This window comes from Neolamprologus brichardi, chromosome 12 (assembly GCF_056152115.1).
Source record: "Neolamprologus brichardi isolate AB-2024 chromosome 12, ASM5615211v1, whole genome shotgun sequence".
NCBI classification, from domain to species: domain Eukaryota; kingdom Metazoa; phylum Chordata; class Actinopteri; order Cichliformes; family Cichlidae; genus Neolamprologus; species Neolamprologus brichardi.
In genome coordinates, this window is record NC_142115.1 from 14,128,584 (window position 1) to 14,144,190 (window position 15,607).

Below are 15,607 nucleotides of genomic sequence, written 5' to 3' on the forward strand. Positions count from 1 at the left end.
GTGGAAAAGTTTTGAGCCACCACTGATTTCTTTATATGCCTATATATCTTTCGAGGAACCAAACCTTTTTCGTAATTTTTAAACGTGGTCTTGATCAATAGTTCTGTAGGCTTTCTGAAGCTCTTTCTTTGGACATTGGCCGCTTCTACCTGACCATTTTCAGAGGAATGTGTTGTTGTTGTTGTTGTTGTTTTTTTCTAATGTTGTTAAGCCATTTAACACTGACTCAGGGATCACTTCAGTATAAAAAAGGCACCTAACTCAATGAATGGACCAGTGTGAGAACTAAAGGAGAAGTGCCAGGCCAAAAATACAAAAAGCTATCTACAGCAGCTGCAGCATCTGAAAGTCATTGTCTGTGGAAAAAGGAACAAATCCTGACCCGATTTATGTTTTGGGCACTTCAGGTGATCCATCTACTATTCGCTGAAGCCTCATCAGAAATGTTCTCATTGGAAGGCTGAGATCTGTTAAGATGCCATTTTTAATTCTTGCCAAATTACTCAAGAGCTGTACTGAATGTCAGTGGCAACAAGTCTTATGGAATGAATCCAAACTTGAAATTTTGGGTTCAAATTGTTGCCAGTATGTACGAGGAAGGTCAGGAGAGAGGCGCACTAGAGAGCTGAGAAAAACGATGGAGTTGCTGTCATGGTTTGGACATTAATTTAGGACAGTGGTGTTGATGATCTTGTCAAAACCAATGAACACAGAAAAGTGCCATCAGATTTTGACCCACTATGTAATATCATCTGGAAAGCATCTGGTTTGTTATTGCTTCATTTTTCAGCATGACAATGATCACAAACACACTTCCGCCACAGTCAGAGCATACCTGGACAGAAAAACACACACTGCAACACTATCAGTCATGGCTCTTCCTCAGAGCTGGACCTCAACGTTATTGAAGCAGTCTGGGATCATCTTGACAGAGAACAGAACAAAGAAGGTCTTTCAAGAAGCATGAAGAGCTATTCCTGAAGACTACTTACAGAAAACGCAAGAAAGCAGCCTAAGACAGTTCAGGCTGTGTTGAAGAGTAAAGGTAGTCATACCGAATATTAGCATTCAAGTTTGTTAAGCTCTGTTTTTGCCTTATATAGTGTATTAACATGTATTTTTGCATTTGTTTCAATAACTGTTTTCCTGTTTTCCCAACAAAATACGAAGAAATAATGGGCACCTCAAGACCGTTGCACAGTAATGTGGCTCCATGGTGCCTCCTAATGGCCAAATATTAAATGTGTTTTTCAGCACTGCACTGAAATCAATGCCCGTTTTTAACTCGACCAATAGCTGTTGCATAAATAAAGAAATTAACTTTTCAAAAGTGTTTTAGTGTTTCATTGCACAACAGATAATCATTTCTCTCTGACATCAGTGTTGACCGGGTGATATCAAAGTTCAACTGCTATACTGTATAGCACAGCTGGTGATTAGTGATCACCTATGGCATTTTTTGTACCCCTGCATTAACAAACAATGGCTTTTCTGTGCATTTTGTGTAAACTCAGTTTGATGCCATGATTACAGGGGAGTCATTGCACAGAACAAATGCAGAGGTTGAGCAAGTAAGAGGCTGAGACAAAGAGCAAACAAAGCCAAAGTTCGGCCTGATCGTCCTCATAAATAGAAGGTCTCCCTCTGTCCAGCTTCACTCTCTGTGTCTGATAATACATACAGTGAGCTCCAACCAGAAGAAGGTAAGCGATATGTTTTTTTAATAGCGTGTTTAACTGTCCCGCCATCAGATCCGCGGTTATCTTTAATATGTAACATCTGTAGACTGTAAGTTGTAACTTTGATTTTAAGCTCTTCTTAATGACGCTGAATATTTGCAGCTAATTATCATGAAGTCTATAAACAGATTTAACCAACCCATACACAATGTAAGTAAATTCTGATAGGCAACATTAGGGATTAAATCTGGCCCCTCTGCTTCAAATGAGTGAGGAGATAAAGAAACACAGAAATTTGTTGGGAAACTGTTGCAGCATAGCGTGTTGGTCAGAAACTCAGTTCACAGTACGAAAGAGCAAAACTGACCGTTTTCAGGAACAAATATTGCATAACCCACATGAACAAACAATCGATTCTGAACTTTTGTCTCAGTTGACCATGATGCATGCAGCCTTGGCTATCTGGATCTTATCAGCAGTGTTCTGCATGGGTAGAGGCCATCACCATCTGGGCTATGCCAATCAAGACCAAGAAACTGATAGCAGCCTCTCACAGGTGTCCACAGCAAACAAAGAGTTTGCCTTCCGTCTGTACAGAAAGTTAGCAGCTCATCCCGACTTTCAAGGCAAAAACATCTTCTTCTCACCAGTCAGTATTTCTACTGCCTTGGCTGCCTTGTCCGTAGGAGCTCGGGGGGAGACCCACAAGCAGCTTTTCAGTGGTCTAGGTTTCAACAGTTCCCAGCTCATGCAAGCAGATGTAGATCAGTCCTTCCGTACGCTCCTGCAAAACGCAAAGAGTGGTGACACCAGTGAGGGGACTGCCGTGTTCGTGGACAACCGCTTTAAGCCGCAACCCGAGTTCCTGGAGGTGTTGAAGCAGTCCTATTTTGCCGAAGGGTTTAATGTTGACTTCACCCAAGCCACGGAGAGTGCCAATACTATCAACAAGTATGTGGAGACCAAGACCAATGGGAAGATTGACAAGCTGGTTGAGAGCCTGGATGTAAACACAGTCATGTATCTTATCAGCTACATATACTTTAAAGGTAAGAGGTCAACTGAGATGAGATTTGGCTGGTCTGTCTTTTATTCCAAGGTTTAAGTTTGTGTCATCTGTAACGTGTGATTTATTTCTGCTCATAAACAAAACAGGAAAGTGGGAGACTCCGTTCAATCCTCGGGACACCACAGGCGACCATTTCCATGCGGGGAACGTTCAGGTTCAAACAGCTGATTGAGAACGGAGATGAGTTGCAATAATTATACATCACTGCGCCTAATTCAGCCTGTTTTCCAATAAACTGTCACATTTCCAGGTTCCAGTCCAGATGATGAATATGGAAAAGGATGTTGATATTTATGATGACAAGTCCATTAACACAACAGTCCTCCACCTCCCCTTCAACGGCACCCACTCCATGCTGCTGATGTTGCCTGATAATATGGCAACGCTGGAGAACGCCATTAGCCCGGGCCATGTCAACAAATGGCTGAAATGGAAGAAGCAGAGGTTGGGTAGAATTTCAAATCATGCTTAATTTCTTGGTTTAGACACATTCGTCATATTTACATATACTTAAAATTTTTAAGATTAAACAAAGAAAGCTAGAGTAAAAATGAAATGCAGTTTCTAAACGATGATTTCATTTATTAAGTGGAAAAAACTACAGATTCCCACCCATCCCTATGTGAAAACGTAATTCCCTTCTAAACCTAATAACTGCTTGGGCCACCCTTTGCAGCACAAGGTGCAGTCAGGTGTTTGCAGGGATTCTGGCCCACTCTCAAACACATTGGAGGTTTTAAAAAAAAACAAAAAAACAAAACATGAAATCCTTACTTCAACTTGACCACTCCAAAACCTTTATGTTGTTTTGTTTTTTTGGAGCCAATCAGAGGTGGATTTGAGTTGGTGTGTTTCAGATGATCGTCTGCTGCATAACTCAGGTGTATTTGAGCTTCAGGGTGCAAAACATTCTCCCTCAGACTTTTCTGGTAGAGAGCAGAACTCGTGGTTCGACCAATTACAGGAACTCTCCCAGATGCTGAAACAGGAGAGCAGCCTCAGACCATCACGCTGCCACCACCATGTTTCATTGTTGCTATGATATTCTTTTCATGGACACTGTCTTAGTTTTACGCCAGACGTAACAGGACTCAAACCTTCCAAAAACTTTAACTTTGTCATGTCAGTCCACATACTGAAAGTCTTGGGGATCATCAAGATACATTTACTTTTTGGAAAAAGCTTTGTAACCCTTTCCAGACTGATAGGTGTCACTGACTTAGTTTTCCAGCAGTTTCTTCAGATGATGTATTGCTTTTTGAGATCTTTTAGCTTCACTTTGTCAGACAGGTTTTATTTTAGTGATGTCTTGATTCAACAGGTCTGGCAGTAATCAGGTCTGTGTGTGGCTTATGAAATTGTGTTTAATTGTGTAGTTAATCACAGTAAATTCATGTTTTAACAAGGAGGGGCAGTTTATGACACAGGGGCAGGCAGGTTTGGGTAGCTTTTTTTCTGTTGATAAAAGAAATGATCCTTTAATAACTGCATTTTGCATCCACTCAGGTTATCTTTGTTTGATGTTAAAAATTTGTTTGATGATCTGAAACATAGAAGTGTGACAAACATGCAAAAACTAAGAAATCAAGAAGAATAAAAATACTTTGTCATACCCTGAATACGCTTGCCGGATGAATATCAATACTATTGATTCCTTTCACAATTTTTAGGAGATACAATATATATGTGCCAAAGTTCTCCATCAAGACTTCCTACGAACTGAACAAAGTGCTGACTGAAATGGGAATGGCAGACATGTTTTGTGATAGTGCAAATCTGACCGGTATTTCAGAGGGGCTAAAACTGGCAGTCTCAGAGGTAAGGACAGTGTTATCAAACACACATTTCGCCCTTTTATTCAATCCTCTCACATGTCTCTCACTCCACTGCGCTGTAGGTGGTACACCAAGCCACCCTGGATGTTGATGAGGCTGGAGCCACAGCAGCAGCTGCTACAGGCATCGGTATCATGCTCATGTCCTTCCGGATTGTCCCGGTCTTGAAGTTTAACCGCCCATTTATGGTCATTATCACTGAGCGTAACACAGAAAACATTGTTTTCATGGGAAAGATTATTAACCCAAACATCTGATGGAGGAAATGCTTTGTGTTCTTCCATGGTTGTTGCAGTAAACATAAAATACTCAGAAAAACAAAAACAAAAAACACTCACTTGTCATGTCTCTTCTTTTATGACTGCATGGTTTTAGTATTGTTCTACCTGTTTTTGACAAGTAGAAGATAAAATACAAACAACAGGATTCCCAGCATCAGCTTTTCTCAGGGGTAAACAATAATATAGCATGTTTTCAATCATCTTTATTAATAATGATACGTTATTGTTTGACATATATAGATTTTACACATTTCTGCACTAACACACTTGGAAACCTCTGGGCCAGGCACATGGAAAACCAAAAAAGGCGCGAGATGAAGATGCATACATCTTAAACTATCAAGTCATGCACTATTGCACTTTATGTCAAAAAAGACTGAAAACACTAAATAGTCATTTCAATATTTCACATTTAATTTGACTGTGAGTACAAATAGCGTTTATTACATGTTATTACATTAAATACATTTTATTTATTCTCTTGAAAGGCGCATGCCAGCAAGGATTAGGTTCTTACCAACAGAGTAAGTTTTCTGAGTTGAGTTCAGAATGCTTTTACTGAGCTGAGTTGCATTATTGTCTCTATTTATTTTATATTTGTATAATATTGTATAATATTGTATTTATTTATTGTATTTATGTAAAATAAATTGTTAATTTATAGATTTTTTTAAAGACAAAGTGTAGTTTAGTCACCTGACGTTACGTGGCAGCACTGCGCCTCGTAGAGTCTGCTGCGCTGAAAACTAATCAGAAGAAGAAGAAGTTTGCCTCGCTTTGATTGGATGTGAAGGTTTTTTTTTTTTTTTTTTCAAGATATGGCTGAAACAACAGGACAAGAAGGAGCTAAAGGTGGACCACATTATATAAAAGAAAGAATAAAATACAGCCCGGAGGAGGAGGCCAGGCTGGAAAGGAAACATTTCTGGAGAATAATTGATGCTTTTAGATATTACAGGTATGAAAAGGTGTTTTGAAATAAAGACAGGCCGCGGGTGTTTTGTGTCAATACATGGTAGTGTTAGCAAATAATAGCATAGAGAAGAACACCAAGTCTAAAGAAAAAAAAGGCTTACTGATGTGTTTAAACTGTATTTAAACGTTAAATAGCGACACCTACTTTTGAACCAACTCTGCTCGCTGCATTTGACCTCTTTTGATCAGTCCTTTCTGCCTTTCACACTGCTCACAACACACTTAAATACAGTGAAAGAGAAAAAAAGTGAACATTGTGCACAGTATGGTTATGGTGATCAGTGTAGCTGGTGAAGCCTGAGTCTCAGCTCTGTGTCTTCCTGCCAGGATCCATGTTCAGGAGCAGGTCAAACGCGCGGAGCGTCAGTTTCAGAGTCTTCCGCAGCACCACCAGGATCTGCTGCCACACGTTTTGTCGAACCTGGCCCGGATCGGCCAGTGTGCGGACCACAACCAGGAGGTGCTGCAGGCCATCGTCCACCACAGCCTCCACATGTTTGAGAACATGGAATACGGAGAGAGGGTATGACTTAAATCTGCTGTATGAACTGTAATCACAGATCCAGAGCTGGCTATTTCTAGTGTTTTGTCTTTTTCCTGTGATTAGTAAGGCGAAAGTGAGGACAACTATGAAAGAGATGAAGAATAGAAAGGCAGTTTGAGCTGGATGACTTACCTTGGGTGGTATAGAGATGTCTGCAGGAGAGGGCAGTGCACTTTTTAACTCAATCTTTTGAGTGAGAGGATGCCTGAGGAATGAAGAAGTCTACTGCTTCTGATTTTCAAGAACAAGCTATGCAGAGCTGTAGCAACTACAGAGAGATAAAGCCGATGAGCCAGGATATTGGAAAGAGTTTTTGAAGCTAGGTGTGAAGAGATGTGATGATCTGTGAGCAGCAGTATGTCTTCATGGTGAGAAAGTGCACTGTGGGTACAATGTTTACAATGAGAGTGATTATGGAGAAGGTCAGAAGGAGTTGCACTGTGTCTTTGTGGATCTGGAGAAAGCATATGATAGGGTGCCAAGATGGGAGCTGTGACGAGTAGCAGACAGGTATGTGAGCCTGGTGCAGGACATGTACGAGGACAGCAAGACAGTGGTGAGGTTGAGGTAAGAGTTAATGATGGGTTGGAGTTAGGTGTGCCTTTTCTTGTTTGCAGTGATAATGAATAGATGAGGTCAACCAGAAGTTTCCATGAGTTATGATTTATTGCAGACTTCACTGTGATCTGTAGTGAGAGTAGAGAGCAGGAGGAGGAGAGCCTGGAGAGGTGGAGGTATGCTCTGGAGAAAAGAGGAATGAAAGTTAGTAGAAAAGCAAGGCCAACTACATGTGTGTATGAGAGGGAGTTACCTGGAAAGGTGAATCTGAAAGGAGTGGAGGTAGTGAAGGTGGATGAGTTTAAATACCTGGGGTCAACCATCCAAAGCACTGGAAAGTGCAAAAGATACATGGAGAAGAGAGTGCAGGCGGGGTGGAGTGGGTGGAGATGAGGGTCAGGGGTGATTTGTGACCGTAGAACAGCAGCTTGAGTGAAAAGGAAGGCTTACAAGATGGTAGTGAGTCCTGCTGTTAAGTATGGTTTGAGCACGGTGGCACTGACAAAAAGACCGGAGGCCAAGCTGAAGATGTTAAGATTTTCATTGAGTGTGACCAGAATGGATAGGATTCATGGATGTAGTGAAGGAGACCATGGAGATGGTTGGTGTGACAGAGGAGGATGCTTGGAATGGGATGAGATGGAGGCACGTGATCTTCTGTAGTGACCCCTAAAGGGAGCAGATGAAAAAAGACTGTGACTTAATTATGTCTCCATTCTTTTAGCAGGAGGATCTAAGGAAGATTCGCCCATCCTCTACATTTGACATGGACAAACTTAAGTCTACCATAAAACAGTTTGTGAGAGACTGGAGTGAGTCAGGCCAGGCTGAGAGGGACTCCTGCTATAAGCCCATCATCCAAGAGATCCAAAGACTTTTCCCAAGTGATCAATAGTAAGGAGCTTACATGGTAAATTGGACACACACATGCATGCCAATAATGAGAAAGTCAGTGTTGCTGAATATGTGCATTCAGCTTTTTGTGTGCTATAGTTTCAACATCTTGGTGTGATTATGTGACTTACACAGTTTTTTTCTATGTGATATGTGCATTTTGTGCATTTTATTATATCAGTGATGTGTCTAAGGTGAGCGTGCTGGTTCCGGGTGCTGGGCTTGGCCGTCTAGCCTGGGAGATAGCTCGGCTGGGTTACATGTGCCAGGGAAACGAATGGAGCTTCTTCATGCTCTTCTCCTCAAACTTTGTTCTCAATAGGTAACACTTACACAGAGATGCACAGGCTGAACAGACACCTTAACTAATATTTTCTTTTGCGTCTGTAATCGCTACTCTTACTCCCCTTGTCAATCTTCACTGCTCTATTCAGGTGTGAAAAGGTGAATGCTCTGACACTCTACCCCTGGATCCACCAGTTTAGCAACAACAAGCGATCCTCTGACCAAACACGACCAATCAGATTCCCTGATGTCAACCCTCAGAGCTTGTCACTAAATGCAGACTTCTCCATGGTAGCAGGGGACTTTGTGGAGGTCTACAATGAGCCAGGTAAATAAAATGTATCTTTAACCTATGAGATATCTCTAAAAAAGGGACCAAACTTGTCCCTACTCATGTAGGTCGAAAGTATACATTTTTACATCTACAAAAAGCACAATATAATTGACTCAAACTTTTCAATGTGGATGTACAATAAAATATGCTCACTGGTCACTTCATTAGGTACATTTTGCTTCTGCTGGTATGGATTCCCTCTGCCTTCATAACTACTTTAGTTCTTGATGGCACAGGTGCTGGAAATGATGAATACATCTCACTCATGTCCACCTTAGTAATATTAGTAATAAAAAAATGCATAAAAGTATTAATAAAGATTATTATATTGTGTGTTTCTGGCAGAGTCCTGGGACTGTGTGGCTACCTGCTTCTTCATCGACACGGCTCATAATGTGTTGGAGTATGTGGAAACTATCTGGAAGATTCTTAAGCCTGGTGGAGTGTGGATCAACCTGGGTGAGTGTCCGTATTCAAACTATAAATAACTACTGCAGGTCCTCATTAAGCTAAGCTAGTTATAGTTGCTGCATCTTATTATCCCCCCATTAAGGCCTTATTAGATCTTCTTCACTCACTCTGTATTATCTTTTTATAGGGCTGGATTTTGTTCACATTAGTAATTATTTATGTTGACTTGTTTTTTTTTTGTTTGTTTAGAAAAAATGAGCCATAACAATAAATAGAGGGGATCTTTATATTTTTAATTTTTTTTTTCTTTTTCAGTTTTAAAACAAAATTGTTTTGATTGAATAGAAAGGAAACACGAGTCTTACTTTCACATGGATGAGATTTTCTCATCTTAAGTCGGTGAACTTAACAGTGTAAGCGTTCTTTAATATTTTCAAGGTCCACTGCTGTATCACTTTGAGAACATGGCCAACGAGCTCTCCGTTGAGCTTAGCTACGAAGACATTAGGACAGCGATGGTCAGATTTGGCTTCCACATCGAGGTAACCCGAAGATCTAAATATTACCGCTTCAGCCATACGCTTGTCCGAAGCCTTGCTCGAGAAGTAAAATCAAATTAAACTTCCTCCCGCAGGTGGAGAAGGAGTCAATGCAGACCACCTACACAGAGAACGACCGGTCGATGCTGAGATACGTTTACGACTGTGCCTACTTTGTTGTGCGGAAGCCTGCAGAGCTGCAGTACTTTAACGGTCAAAACGAAGACCAGCTACAAAACTCTCCACCGGCTGCTAAGTCGCCACGCCGAGAGGGTCCCGACAGCCCGACGTGACAAGATGTCCTTTGACAAAACCAAGTGAAAGCATAAGAGCACAATCCTTGGCTGAAATATGACAACAAAGGAAAAGGAACATTTTCCTTTTGGCCAGATATATTTTTAAAAATGTCTGCCCGAATCCACAAGACCTTGAAGTGGCTCAAAATGGAGAATGTAATATGAAGTAAGGTGATGTGATATGAAGTAAAGTGATCTGTACCATCTGAACAAAAGTCAAAATACTGGGTCTGAGATGAATCACTTACCATTGGCTGCTACTTTGTGTTTGTGGTTTGTGTGTCAGCTGCTGGCCACAAAGACCATCATTTTGTTTTTAGGCCCCGTGTGTGCATGTGATAGGAGAATGTGATGTGAATGCCTGCTTTTCCTTTTTTCTTTTTTTTCTTTTATGTGCCAATAACTACATCTAATATTTTTTTTATATTGTTTGTTTTGGACTGTCATCACACTTTGAAATAAAGCCGCACATTTTAAAAATGTGATTCTCCAGTTTACTTAAACACATTTTCAAATACATTAACACCAACATAACAGAAAAGACGGCAACAGGTCAACGATATCTAGAATCTCTATATACAAGTATCATCTTGTGAATGTTGCCAATAAAAACAAAGGTAGTAGAATTTGAAGAATCATTTTTTTAATGAAAGTTTGACCTTATTTGAGGTCAAACATAGTTTTATATAGCTCTATATAGCACCATTATAACCTTCAGATCAATCTATTGACCTTAAAGGAGAGGTCAGAGGTCAAATGTGACATTCTATTTATAATCTTTATATAGTGTCCCAAAAAGTTGATTCTGTTTATCTGGACGTAGTGTTTTCAGTGTGAGAAAGGTTTTTGTCATTAATCCAAGTGACTTCTTTAGTTCAGCTGACTGCAGGTTTCCCCAACCTTTAAACAGTACATCTCTATAATGACTGAAATTAGCACCAATGACTAACAATATGGTGCATGCTTTCTATATGTCGACAACATACATGACACTTGTCATGTAAAAGGCTTTTCTGTCAGTTTTCGACCAATAAATCATTGAGCTGACCTTGAAGACGGTGGTTGTAAGCAAGATTTTAATGGATTGTTATCGTCAAAACTTTTTGAGTTATTGTTTTTACAGACAGAATGACACACGCATGCAAACGCTACCAACAACATAACCTCCTTGGCGGACGTAATAAATACTAGTGACCTGGATTCACTGGCTTCCATACATGCCCATGGCATACCATTGGCTCCACCATGACAGATGATTTGGTATGCTTCAGGGCTCGTTCTCCATACTTTTCTCAAGATTATAAGTAAATCTTGGTTTCATGTGTCCAGATGTTTTTTTCCAGAACCACACAGGCTCTTTTAGATGTTTTCTGGCAAAGTCTAATTGCCTTCCTGTTCTTGAGTGTAACCAGTGGTTTGCGTGTTGTATTAAAGTCTTGGTATTTTCCATTCACAAAGGCATCTCTTGATTAGTAGTAGCATTTGACAATGACATTCCTACCTCCTTGACAATGTTCTTCACTAGGATGGATTTTGTGAAGGAAAAAATTCTGTGATCAACTTAGTTGTGTTTGGCAGACTTCCATGTCTGGCCTGTGCGTGTTTTTGTGTTGCTGATTTTAACGCTCATAAAGTGTTTTGTCATCTCTCTCAGAGGTTTATTTCGGTTTGTCAGCCTAATGTACGCTTTCTCTTTGGGCTTTATATTGAGAGTTCCAATGAACAGCTCCCAAATGCAAGTCCAAAACTTGGAATCACCCCCAGGTAATTTATCTCTTTAATTTATCATGTAATAACAAGGGAACCAACCTCACCTTGCCATAAGACTGCATCATAAAAAATTGTCCAATCAATTTAATTTTCAGCCTCTAAAAATGGAGGACTGTATAAAAACAACAGGCTCTCCTAAATTATTAATGCTGAACTTTTACCAAACCCCATGAATCTGAAGGCCTGCACTTCAGTCACATCTCAAGTGTTTCAGCTGAAAGATGTTGAAGGACAAAGATCATGAGGTCAAAACAGAGCAGAGATATATGCAAAAAGCACAAATGTTCGGTGACAGGTAAATATCAAATAATTAATAATCAATAACTGAATTAATTATGTTTTTCTTTACGTGACTTGAAATGATGGATACATTTTAGGTGTCTAAATAAGTTATACCAGGCACAGTGCTGGTAGTATTTCATAGGCTTGAAGATAGTTACAAATAGAAAGCTATGGATTTTGTTTTTTATATCAGCCTTGCAGACCCAGCTAGGAAAGCAGTGCATTAAGAGAGGTTGTAGTGAGAAATGAGACAGAATGTGAGCACATTTAGATCTAATTTGTGTGACTGGTCAATACTTTTTCTCTGCTTACTTGGGAGCTTAGGTTGTTCTTTGCAATCAGTGGTTAGAAATAGGGGTCTGATGTTTAGGGAGTAGCATGGGTCAGATAGCAGGCCAGTGAAAGGCTCTATCCCGTTCGTCACGCTCTTTGAGGTTTGTTCATACTCTTCAGGACTGGTCCACTGTTAAAATGCATTAAGGACTTTCCTCACCCAGTGTGCTCTGTGTTTTTGTGTCAGTGCACATATTTTCCTGAGCCCTGATGTACACAAACCAATGAGTATCAGGCAGTGTTGTAAATTGCAGGAAGTAGGTGAGAGTTAAGTGATTGGAGACTGGGTGCTCTGGGCGGGGCTAGAAAGCAGTGCTCTATTCTGATTGGTTCTTTACAATAATTCTACTGCCGGTGCTCCTCATTTCGAGGTCGTGCATCACTAAACGCGCTCCTGCGCACTTTCGGTGTTATCCAGCAATCACAGGGATTTCAGGTTTTCCGTGCACATCGGTGGCGTACCGGCAGACTGCATGGCAAAGAGGCGCGCCGAGGACACTGTGCTGCACAACTCTCCCTCCAAGAGGTGTTACCGCTCCCTTTGCGCTGTTGACATACAGGCGGAGAGCATGGCTCCGTCCGGGGGCGTGAGTCCGCCGTCCCTCCTGGCTTTGCTGGGGACCCGCTGCAGAAAGAGGCCGCAATATTTCGATGAAGAAGAGACCGCTTCTTATCGCAAGACTTCACACTGCGATGCCAGGAAGCGTGCAGTAAATGTTTCGGCGGTGCAGACGTCTGGAAGTTTCCAAGACCGTCGCAGCTCTTCAGTCACGAGCTCCCAGAAACGACCACGAGAGGACAGCGAGGAGCCAGATACCGCTGTTCCCAAATCTAATGATAAAGTAAGTTATTGAGAATATATCAAAAGTCGGGGATGTTCACGGCAGTTTTAGCGACCATGCAGTACAACTGAATTTGGTGTGATTACAGTGAGTGTCCACTAGATGTCACCATTTACACATTCTAGACTTGTTTTTACTGTACTCTGTATATACCAGTGAAAAAGGGGACTGATTGGTCAGCAGGTAACAAAATGTTGCCACGTAGTTGCGTTTGGACGTTACATTTCTATCTGTCTGTTCCCTTTCAGGCTGATGAGGACGCAAACACTGAAGACTGCACTTACAACTCCTTCCAGTATTGGAGGGTGCCTTTACCTGAGCTTGACCTTTCACTGCTAGAAGATGCAAGCGACCACTCCAAAACAAAAGACAAGTCAAAAGCATCTTCTTCTGACGCCATGGAGACTTGAAGATGATTGGTACAGTGAGGCCTATTGAAAGCTGCCTCTTCCCGTTTAAAGCATGGGAACATGATGAGGACAATGTGATGTTCTTTAGCAAATAAAGGCATCGAGAACAGGTTACTTGAAATGCATCAAGGTGAGATGCGATAACCGAAACCTGCCAAGGCTGCCCCTGTAGAGCAATACAGGCTTTATTTATTTTATTTTTTCCCCCTTAAGTGGAAAACAGTCTAATGCAAGATTTCACAGACCTAAGTGGAACTTTTTTCAAACTTTTTATAGATCCAGCAGCTTTGTGTGACCAGCATTTAGACAGTCTGATAACAGCAGTGACTGATCTCCCATGTTCAATGCTGAGTCCTTACTTTGCAAACCTACAGTTGAGTAGGATTATATAAATATGTGTCTAACTAATTAGAGATCTAATTAAAGATGTATGCTTGGTCTGCAGATAATAGTTGCCTTTCAGAACAAATTTGGTCCAGTTGTGTAGGATTGCACTTTTTAAATTGTGTGACTGAACTGTAGATGTTTGTTGGTTGTACATTTATTTAGTACACATCTTGATTGCCAGTTAGAGCTGGTTGTTACATGCCTTTGTATTCATTGACAATAAAAATATATATTTGTGACTTTTCTTTTAATTGTTTGGTTTTATTTATGGTTTTATCAACGATAATGCTGACCACCCTCTACACCACATACTGGACAGGAAGCGGAGAACCATCTGTAACACATTCATACCACATGTATTCACATTTTATTAGGCCTGAAATATTGTGGCCAAAATGATAATCATGATTATTTGTCACGATTATTCAAAGAGTGATAAAAAAATGTTTTATTGCACCGTAACAAAAAAAAATGCTTTCACCTCTGTTAAGGTTTTTGTGTTAAAATTCAGCTGGTCCTCAGCTCTCTTTGCATACCATTTCTGTTTGGTTAACATCAGTTGTGCAGGGAACAGCTGTGGTTGGCGTATCCAGGCAGGTGGTCAGATGCTGCATTATAAAGCACTTTGGTTTTAAATTTAAAACAGTGGACCGGGCATCGGATAATTGTGCAGCCATAGGCTGATGTATGCACAATTACAAGAACTGAGCTGAAAATCAGCTGCAATAGCTCTGATGCAGTGATGAATCTTCAGTTGACTGCTCCCTCAAGAGGCCACCACAGTGAAACATCTGCTTCTATCTGACCCCATCAAGAGCATCCTCTTCAGTCACACCAACCCTGCACGTGCTCCTTCACCACGTCCATGGATCTTCTTCATGGTCTTCTTATGTCTTGCTGCTCCTTTTTCTAAATCCTTTGTCCAATGGAGTGAAAAATCAATATTTGAAATTTTCTGTAGAAATTGCCATGAGAATGCAAAGAGGAAGGCAGGAGAGAGGTGTAAAACATGACCGAGGCTGTCATGTTTTGAGCTGCAGTTTAGCCAATGGTGTTGTGAAGGTTGTCAAAACTAATGTAATTATGAAAGCACAACAGATTTTGATTCACCATATATCACCATTTGGAAAGCATCTGATTGGCAGTGGGTTCATTCTTGCACGATGACAATCTCAAACACATGTCTGTACGGTATAAATATACCTGAAAAGAAACCCACACTGGAACACTGTCTTTCGTGGATTGGCCTCCTTAGACCCCAGACCTCAACAATACTGAAGCAGTGTGGGATCCTGGTGATAGAGAACAGATCAAAAGGCAGAAACACCTAAAGACCAACTTTGAATGTGCTTCAAGAACCCTGAAGAACTCTTTCTGAAGACTATTTGAAGAAATTACAAGAAAGTTTGCCTCAGAGAGTTTGACTTTGTGTGTTTGGACATTTCAATAAAACTGAACCTGCACCTATTTCTAAAATTCTTAGCTAAATATAAATATTTGAGGGGTAGCTCAAGATTTATCTATCTGACAGACATCTGTCATATATTATTATTGTTATTATTAATATTAATATCATTATTGCAATGGAAAACTTGCTCTTCTGTCCTGCCCAAGTGTACAACCCTGTTTATTTCACTGCCACTGCAGTTGTTTTGAGCCTCACTGCGTGAGTGTGTGTGAAACTTTGCTTGAGCCAGAGCTGATGACAACACTTTAGTATGATTTTTGACTCACCAGTGTCCACTGTAACCAAACACCACATTCCTTCATGAGAAAGAGGGGGAGACACTCTTATTGCCTCAACCAATAAGGGTGTCTCCACTCCTTAAGTTTTCACCTCCTTGACAACTTAAGGAGGTGAAAAACTCTTAACCGAGCTGGAG

At 40.7% G+C, this 15,607-nt stretch overlaps 3 protein-coding genes across 3 annotated transcripts; all 3 read left to right on the plus strand.

Moving 5' to 3' along the window:
- Positions 1–1,542: 1,542 nt before the first annotated feature.
- LOC102797598 (alpha-1-antitrypsin-like protein CM55-MS) lies at positions 1,543–4,923 on the plus strand. The gene is made up of 6 exons (XM_006805878.3): positions 1,543–1,703; positions 2,113–2,728; positions 2,835–2,902; positions 2,999–3,192; positions 4,419–4,566; positions 4,646–4,923. The coding sequence occupies exons 2-6, from the start codon at positions 2,119–2,121 to the stop codon at positions 4,838–4,840; spliced, it is 1,215 nt and encodes a 404-aa protein (XP_006805941.2). The 5' UTR covers positions 1,543–1,703; positions 2,113–2,118; the 3' UTR covers positions 4,841–4,923.
- Positions 4,924–5,682: 759 nt separating this feature from the next.
- carnmt1 (carnosine N-methyltransferase 1) lies at positions 5,683–10,180 on the plus strand. The gene is made up of 8 exons (XM_087848684.1): positions 5,683–5,822; positions 6,167–6,362; positions 7,666–7,835; positions 8,017–8,157; positions 8,270–8,448; positions 8,800–8,913; positions 9,304–9,407; positions 9,500–10,180. Exons 1-8 carry the CDS (start codon positions 5,683–5,685, stop codon positions 9,695–9,697), a joined length of 1,242 nt encoding a protein of 413 aa, XP_087704810.1. The 3' UTR covers positions 9,698–10,180.
- Positions 10,181–12,459: 2,279 nt separating this feature from the next.
- Positions 12,460–13,963, plus strand: LOC118455428 (uncharacterized). Its single transcript, XM_035914391.2, has 2 exons — positions 12,460–12,927; positions 13,176–13,963. Exons 1-2 carry the CDS (start codon positions 12,559–12,561, stop codon positions 13,335–13,337), a joined length of 531 nt encoding a protein of 176 aa, XP_035770284.2. The 5' UTR covers positions 12,460–12,558; the 3' UTR covers positions 13,338–13,963.
- The last annotated feature ends 1,644 nt before the right edge of the window (positions 13,964–15,607 follow it).